This window comes from Neomonachus schauinslandi, chromosome 14 (genome assembly GCF_002201575.2).
Source record: "Neomonachus schauinslandi chromosome 14, ASM220157v2, whole genome shotgun sequence".
NCBI lineage: Eukaryota > Metazoa > Chordata > Mammalia > Carnivora > Phocidae > Neomonachus > Neomonachus schauinslandi.
The window spans coordinates 81,967,846-81,976,608 of record NC_058416.1 but is presented as its reverse complement, the minus strand read 5'-3'; the positions used below and the strand labels follow the sequence as shown (position 1 = coordinate 81,976,608).

The window sequence follows — 8,763 nt, the reverse complement described above, 5'->3', positions numbered from 1 at the left end:
TTGGAGTAATGTTTGCTGATTGCACAAATGAGTGGCTTAATTCTGAAAGCCAGCTGGGATGTGGACCTGGGTCTTCTGACATCCAACACAACATGGTATTTTAACTGAGGTCTCAGACCCTTTGAGCCTTGTCAAGATAAGTCATTTGAGCCCAGAGAGGGTCTCAAGTTAGGGGGCTGCTGGCTTGCTCACCAGCGAGACTGCTTGCTTCACTGCCCCAGGCCCACTTCTTTCACCTGGTTAGTGCAACTTGGCCTCCGTGGCCTGGAAAGTGTACGACACAGAGTCTAAATGTGATTCGGGAGGACTCATCCCCTGTGTCTGAGGCTCCATCCCTCCTCCCCACACTGTTCCCCTCACCCTGGGGACAGCTGGAGGTGAGGATGGTGAAATGAAGCTTAATGAATAACCCAGGGGACTGGCTAGGGTGAGTGTTTGGTGGCCGTAGGTGTCAGGGACAGGGGCTGGCTGACGAACATAGCTCTGGGCTCTGGGACGGGACGGGTCAGTGACCTGGTCCACCTCTCCAGTCTTATCTGCTCTCTGATGCAGCCATCCTGGCATCCCCACCTCATGCTCTTCCAAGCCAGTCCCCTCTGTTTCGGAGCGCTGGCTCTGCCACTGCTGTGTGACCTTGGGAAAGTGACTTGGCCTTTCTGAGCTCAGTCTGATTCCACGATAGAGGCTACGTTATGACATACACCTCCCCAGGGTGTTGCAAGCATTCTGTGATATGATAATGTCATGTTCCCAAACTTCAAACATTCATTGCCACGTTTGTAATTTCTGCCATTTGCTGTGTCACCTCTTATAATAATGCTAATACCAATAATAGCATTGAACACAGAGAGCACTTTCTACTGTTCTAAATAGTTTACATATATTAACTTGTTTGATCCTCACATCAACTCTACCAGAGACTCCCTCAAAACCTAATTCCCAAAAGCCTATTGTTGACCAGAAACCTTACCAATAACAGAAAGTTGGTTAACATGCATTTTGTGGGCTATATGTATTTTATAATTTTTACAATAAAGTAAGCTAGAGAAAAGAAAATATTATTAAGAAAATTGTAAGGAAGAGAAAATACATTTACAGTCTTGTGCTGGAAAAAGTCCGTGTATAAATGGACCTGCACAGTTCAAATCCATGTTGTTCAAGGGCCGTCATGTTTCCTGTCCTAGTCGGAGCTGTGTGCTAAGGCCCCACTCCTCCAGGAAGCCCTCCCTCATTGCATCCCAACCCAGCTGCTCTACGAGGACCTTCTGTTCTCTGTCTTCCTGGGGGTGGTAAAATTGTCACTGAATTGGATGGCTTCCTCTCCCCTCTAGTCCAGGGGCCACCTCAGGGTACAGACTGGGTTTTGCCACCTGTCTGTCTCCAGGGTCCAGTCCAGGACAGGACACCTGACAAGGATGAGTACAGGTTTAATAGGAGGATGGCTGTGAAGCTGCCAGAGTCCTCATCAAGGATCATGGCCAAGCAGCTCGACGTGACCCCAAGCAGTCAGGAATTAATCATCAAGCCGGGGGAGGTCACACACAGTCCTAGAAGGGCAAAGAATATCTCAGCTGCCAAGTCCTTCCTGGAGCTCACCTCCCATTTTGTATATAGAGAAACTGAGGCTCAGAGATGGATGTGACTAGCTCACATTGAGATGGTGACGATGTAAGTCTGATCATGTTATTCCTCTGCCTATAGCCTTCTATGGCTCCCTAGCCTTCCTGGGTAACGTCCAGACTCTGGAATGGCACAGCATCCCTGCGGACTCTGGTCCTTGCCTACATCTCCAGCACCAAACCTGCTTTCCTCCAAGAAGCTTTCCCAGCTTCCTGGGGGCAGGTAAGGTACCCACTCTGGCTGTCCACAGCCCTGCCCCACCTCTGCCTGACCACATCTGAGAACACTGATTGCAACTGCTCTCTGGTGGCCCCTTGGGAGTTCATGAGAGCAGGGGACATGCTGTATTGTTGGAGACTAAAGTCCCAGGGCTTGACACATAGTAGGTATTCAATAAATATTTGTTGAACGAATGAATGGTCGGAGGCATTCCTTTGAACAATAAATAACTGTTTGGTTCCTTTGTTGGGTGTAAAATATTAGAGGTGTGGAGGTGCTTCAGAAAAAATGATGCCTTCTCATCTTTGTCCTTTGACCCAAGCTGACCCCGACAGTGGTCAGGGGTCGTGGCTTGGCACTCAGGGCAAGCCCTGGACTCGAAGTAAGAAGATTTGGACATGGGGCGCCTGGGTGGCTCAGATGGTTAAGCGTCTGCCTTTGGCTCAGGTCATGATCTCAGGGTCCTGGGATCGAGTCCCGCATCGGGCTGCCTGCTCCTTGGGAGCCTGCTTCTCCCTCTGCCCCTCTCTCTCTCTGTCTCTCATGAATGAATAAATAAAATCTTTAAAAAAAAAAAAAAGAAGATTTGGACATGTCTGTGTCACAGAAGAGGTCGTCCAGGGTGTCTCTCGCTGGCTGGGTGGCCTTGGCCAAGTGAGTCTCCCTCTCTGAGCCTGCATCGTCGTCTGTCAAATGGGACCATGGACAGCGCACAGGGAGGTCTTGAAAGTTGATCTGGTCCCCTTTCTTCCTCCCGCGGGGAGCTGTCCCTTTAACGTGGGAGGCGGGGCCAAGGCCACAGGAAGTCGCGAGAAGCCGGGAAGAGCCGGTGCCGAGGCTGGCTGGTGGCTGAAGGCTGGAGCCAAGCTGGGTCTGGGGACGGCTGGGCAGGCAGGTAAGAGGGCCTAGGGCCCAAAGGGTGCTTCTGGGGCTCTGTGTGCATGTGTATGGCAGTGGAGGGTCGTCTGGAAGGTTCCGGAGCAAGGTCCAGGATGAGTGGACAGAAAGTGAGAAGGTATGGGTGCGAAACCCTCCCAGGAACCCTGATTTAACTCAGGGTGCTCTGTTGGTCTATCCTGCCTCGGAGGAGGCTGGGTGCCACGGACTCTTGATGGCTGGGGAGCAGGTGCTGCTTGCCAGAGGGGCAGGACTGGGCACTTTGCCAGCCAAGGTTTCCCAGCCCTGGCATCAGGGGTTTGGCTGCGAGTGTCACCCAGGTGGCCTCTGGAAAAGCCTGAGGGGCAAAGGAGGCAGAAACAGTAGATGGTCCTTACTTGGGCCCAATTCATAGGGGCAGCAGGTGAGGCCGTGGGAGGAAAGGTGACGTGGCCAAGGTCATGCGTGCTGGGACCTGAACCCAAGCGCCAGGCTTCCCACTGTCCTGCTCCACAGCAGAGAGGGCCCAGGGCTCCCAGCTCAGCCCCAGTGGTGGCCACATGCTTCCAGAGCCATGTGTTCCTAGGCCACAGTCCCACCTTAGCTCTAGACCTTAGTCTGGGAGGACTGTGCCCTTACGGGCTTCTGGGCTTGATAAGGCTGTTGGAAGTTTTGGGGCTTGTTCATTTGACAAGCCTGCTGTTCTCCTGTGGGCTGTTAGTATAACCAAGAGGGCTGGGGGAGCCTGGGGGCTGAGCCAGGGGCATTGGGCTCCCAAGGACAACTGGCAATTAAGGAGGAAATGCTCACACCTTTAACCACCACCACCACCACCATCATTACCACCTAGTAGAGACAGTATGGCATCGTGTTAAGAGCACAGATGCCAAAGTGCACTGCCTGAGTTTGAATCCTGGCCATGCCATTTCCAGCTGTGTGACCTTGGACAGGTTCCTTAACCTCTCTGGGCCTCGGCTTCATTATCTAGAAAATGGAACTAATCAGCGAACCTATCTCCATGTTGTCGTAATGATTATACGAGATGGTCTCTGAGGTTCTTGGCACCATGCTTGGCTGGTAGTAGGTCCTACACAACTATGAGCTATTATTATATGTCAGGCATGGAGTTGATGCCTTCACCATATAGCCTCACTGCATCCGCACAGTGATTCTGTGATGTATAAGCTCTTCTCCCGGTTTGTTGTGTGGTTAGTTCATTCTCATTTTTCAGGTCTCAGTTTTAATGGGCATTTCCTGCAAAAGGCCTTTCCTCACCTTTCTATCCACAATAGGTGTCCCTGTTTTTCTCTTTAAGACTCCCTGTATGTATGCTTTCCTCAGTAGTTTTCACCATTTTTGATTATTTTGTTTGTCTATAGTTATTTGTTGAATGCTGATCTCCCCATCAGCTCCAAGAGATGTCTGTCTCGCTCACCGTGGTATCCCCAGTTCCTAGGTCAGGGCCTACACCTCGCAGGTGCCCTATAGACATGCGAGAGAAAGGGTAAGCATGCCCGCACGGTTAGAAGGCCCCAGAGAGATGATGCCTTTAGATGACTGGCTGATGTCTGACAGAGTAGGGCAGAAGGGAACATGGCACAGAGGAGTTGAGGCACTTGTTTGGGTCACACAGCTAGGAATACAGAGCTGGTTTCTAACTTTGGTCCCTGACTGACCCCTAAGCCCAGAGCTGAGGTGAGGCGCAGGCTGAGGCATGCTGACTTTGGGTGACCCACAGGTCCCTCTCCCTCAATGCCATGCCCAGTGCCCTGATGGAACTGGGTGGAGGTGGCTCAGACTCTGCCCTGCCTGGGGAATCCCAGGGCCATCCCAACAAGGGCCCCGGATGCAGAGACAGGAGACCCGGAGTCCTCTGGTGGGGCAGGGGGTGGAGCCCTAAGTAAGTGTGAGCAAGGAGCTTGGGCACTGGAGGGTGGGGGAGGCTGCAGCACTCCTCCTACTGGCCAGCAGTGGAACTGCAGGGCTTGGCCCAATGCTTTTCTGCCCCAGAGAAAAAAGAGGGGTTGCATTTGCTCCTTTAAAAAAAAAAACAAAAAACCCCTCTATTCCCCCCTCTTCTCATTTCCTCCCTTTCTGTTTCTCGCCTTTTCCCACGGAGTCATTCACTAACTGTGCCTTTGCTTAAAACCTCCCGATGGCTTCCCACTGCAAGTAGAATTAGAGTAACATCCCAGCTCCTGACCAGGGGCTGGAAGGTTCCCCAAGTCCCTGCCCACCTCTCCTTGCTCGCCTTCTGTGCCCAATTCCTTCTCCCCACACCGGCAACACCCCAAGTTAGTTTCTTCCTCAAGGTGCTTCCGCCTGCTGTCCCCTCTGCATGAATGCTTTTCCCTGGGCTCCCTGCTGTCACTCATCTTGAACATTCCCCTTGGGGAACTTGCAGATAGAAAGAGAATTCAAAGCCCTCTCAGCCAACTTGATACTCACAGATCTGATTTGCATCTGATTCAAAGTGTTAGAGATCCCAGATCACTGACCGCAAAGCCAACCATTTATCCCATTTAATGAGACAATTGGAAAGGTGAGCAATTACCAGATATTTGATGATACTGAGAGATGACCATTAATATTTTTAGATGTGATAATGGTATTGTGACGACGTTTTCTAAAAAATTAGCATCTTTGAGATATGATTTCCATAAAATGAAATTAGCCCGGGGCGCCTGGGTGGCTCAGTCCGTTAAGCATCTCATTCTTGATTTCGGCTCAGGTCATGATCTCGGGGTGATGAGATTGAGGCCCCCTTTGGGCTCCATGCTGGGCATGGAACCTGCTGAAGATTCTCTCTCTCTCCCTCTCCCTCAGCCCCTCCCCCTGCTTGCTCACTCTCTCTCTCAAAAAAAAAAAAATTAGTCCACTTTGAGTAAGAATTCAGTGAGTTTGCACAAACGTATACAGTTGTGAAACCATGTGGCTATATCGTTTAAAAAGAGTTCTTTGCTTTTAGAGATCCGTGCCGAAGTATTTACAGATGAAGTAGTATAGGAAGAAAATATAATAAGAGAATAAAGGAGGGAAAAAAAACCATAGTCCAGGGAGGGGGTGGGCGCAGGCGTGGATGGAACAAGGCAGGCCAGGAGCGCTTGTGTGAGCTGAGTGATGAGCTACACCAGAGGTTCCTTATCCAGTTCTCAATATTTTGCTATGTTTAAATTCTCCATTATACAAGTTTTTAAAAAGCTTTTCTCTCTTGAGAGACCGTTTCTGACCGTGCTTGCTGAAACACTGCCTCCCGCCCCCATCGCCCCTGTTTGAAATTGTGTGATTCTGTCTCGCCAACTAGAATGTGAGCTCCAGCAGAGCAGGGGCTGCCTCTGACTTGTGCGCCCCAAACCCTGGAACCGCCGGGCACATAGTAGGTGCTCATTGCAAGATTTTTTTTGCATGCATGCATGCATGCATGAATGAATGAAGAATGAATGAATGAGTTCTCCACGCTCATTCATTCATCACCAAGTATTGGCCATATTCTACACCCCCAGCCCTGTGGGCAGCCACAATTACAGAATGAAAGGGTCCCTAGTCCAAACCTTTTTGTCCAGATGGGGAAACTGAGGCCCGGGGAGGAGCAGATCCTTGCCTGGAGTCTCACAGCTTGGTAGCCAGTTAAGGCTAAGGAGCCCAGCTGAGGCTCTTCTCCATCTTGCCCTCCCATGTCCTGGGGAAGGGGGCTCTTTTTTTTTTTTTTTTAAAGATTTTATTTATTTATTTGAGAGAGAGAGCACATGAGAGGGGGGAGGGTCAGAGGGAGAAGCAGACTCCCTGCCGAGCAGGGAGCCCGACGCGGGACTCGATCCAGGGACTCCAGGTTCATGACCTGAGCCGAAGGCAGTCGCTTAACCAACTGAGCCACCCAGGCGCCCTGGGGAAGGGGGCTCTTGCCGGAGCTGCCTGGGCTATGGCCTTCATGCTCTCCTGCAGGCCTCCCGGTGGTTGCTGGAATGGACAGCTCTCTGACAGGCCGCGCTAAGGCCGAGCACTTCCACACTGTCACTCCTCTGCTGGAGAGCTGGGCGCTTTCCCAGGTGGCAGGCATGACTGTCTTCCTCAAGTGTGAGAATGTGCAGCCGGCCGGTTCCTTCAAGATCCGGGGCATTGGGCATTTCTGCCAGGAGGTGAGGTGTTGGCGGGAGGTGAGAAGTGAGATGGTTCGAGAAGGAGGAGGAGGGGGATGGATGCCGGCTGGCTGGGGGTGAGGGCAGGAGGGGAGAAGTGGACTTGTAGAGATGGGTGGGGCAGGATGAGGAGCAGGAGTGTCGGGGTGGGCTGGGGAGGGACTAACTCCATCCCACACAGCTCTATGACATCTGCCTGGGTCAGTCCCTAACCCCATTCCTTCTCTTCCCAGATGGCCAAGAAGGGATGCAGACACCTGGTGTGCTCCTCAGGTGACCCTCGGGGCTGGGTCCTCCGGGCTGTGTGGGGGGAGGAGGAGCTCGCTGGAGCTGCAGTAGCTGTCCAGGGATCAGGCTCCTTTTAAAGGTCCAGCCCCCTCAAGGTCATGGTCAGATGGCCACTTCATGTCCTCTCCCAGCCCTCTTCCTGTCATTCAGGACTCGGGGTAGAAGTGACAAAAACCCAACTCATACAGGTTTAAGCTACAGGCCCCAAGAACTGAAAATTCTTGGGATAATTGGCTTTCAGGTACAGCTGGATCCAGGAGCTCTCCTTTGTATCTCCCCTTCCCTTGACTTGTCGTTTCTCTGTACTAGCTTTATTTTCACACAGACTTCCTAGCAGCAAGATGGCCATCAGGAGTTCTAGGCTTGCCTCCTATCATCCTATCAGCCCTAGTGAAAAGGAAGCACCCCCTTCTTGATGGTTCTCACAGCTTGGTAGCCAGTTAAGGCTAAGGAGCCCAGCTGAGGCTCTTCTCCATCTTCCCCTCCTGTGTCCTGGACCAGTTCAATCCATGAATTGAACCTAGCTTGGATCATGTACTCATCCCTGAACCAATCATGGATTAGGGGTTCTCTGAGTTCTCTGAGTTCTCTGATTGAGTCAATCTAGATCACATATCCACCTCTGGGACCAGAAAGAGGACTCAAAGGTGGGGCATATGAGTGCCGGGAAGGAGTGACCCACAAAGGGAAATGGAGGGGGAGGGAAGAAAGTGTGTTAACAGGCTAAGACAACACTGCCCACTGCACCCCCTTCTATTGCTTCCACAGGGGGCAATGCAGGGATTGCTGCTGCTTATGCCGCTCGGAAGCTGGGCATCCCTGCCACCATTGTGCTCCCGGAGGGCACCTCCCTGCAGGTGGTGAGGAGGCTGCAGGGGGAGGGGGCTGAGGTTCAGCTGACTGGAAAGGTAAGGACCCCAGGAAGGAGAAGCCAGCTGGAGTGGGCTGTTCCCCTTTACCCCCACCTCAGCCCTAGGAGATGGTATCTCCCCGCTTTTTTCTTTCTTTTTTTGATGAACTATGCCTGGAGCCCAGTCTTCTCCTAGGATGGCTGAGCTGAGGGGTGGGAGTGAGGCATGATGTATATTGAGGCCTGGGACCTCCTGCCTCTACCTACCTTGAGAAAACTTCCCCTGCGTGAACCCAGGAGAAACAGGAAGCTTATGGACCAGGAGTGTGTCCGTCTCCTTATATCCTCACTAACACTTGGTATTATTTATTTAAAAATGTTTGCCCTTTGATGAGACAAAAAGTATAAAGAAAGATGATGGTGGCATCATTTCTTATTCTGAGACCACCCCAATAATGAAAGGTGTCCACCACCAGGGATATCATCTTGTTACCGAAGAAACGGTGATGCAAACATGTAATCCTTCTACCTTCCTGGAAAGAAGGAAAAAAGCTCCCTGGAAAAGAGATTTTTTTTTAAACCATTAAAATTAAAACCATGGTATTTGAAAGCTGGTCTCCAAATACTTAGTGTCCAGTTTCCTTCCTTGCTTTCTCCCTTCTTTCTTCTCTTTATTCATCCATCTCTCTCTCCCTCTCTCCCATTCATCTGTCCATCTATCCATCCATCCACCCATCCATCCATCTATCCATCTATCCATCCATCCATCCGTCC

At 51.3% G+C, this 8,763-nt stretch overlaps 1 protein-coding gene across 1 annotated transcript in view; it reads left to right on the top strand.

Moving 5' to 3' along the window:
- The first annotated feature begins 2,662 nt into the window (after positions 1–2,662).
- Positions 2,663–8,763, top strand: part of SDSL (serine dehydratase like) — a 14,802-nt gene continuing 8,701 nt past the window's right edge. Inside the window, exons 1-4 of the mRNA XM_021698620.1 lie at positions 2,663–2,734; positions 6,658–6,851; positions 7,085–7,124; positions 7,908–8,047. Coding sequence (XP_021554295.1) covers positions 6,678–6,851; positions 7,085–7,124; positions 7,908–8,047 — 354 coding nt within the window. The 5' untranslated portion in view covers positions 2,663–2,734; positions 6,658–6,677. The remainder of the gene's footprint in view (positions 2,735–6,657; positions 6,852–7,084; positions 7,125–7,907; positions 8,048–8,763) is intronic.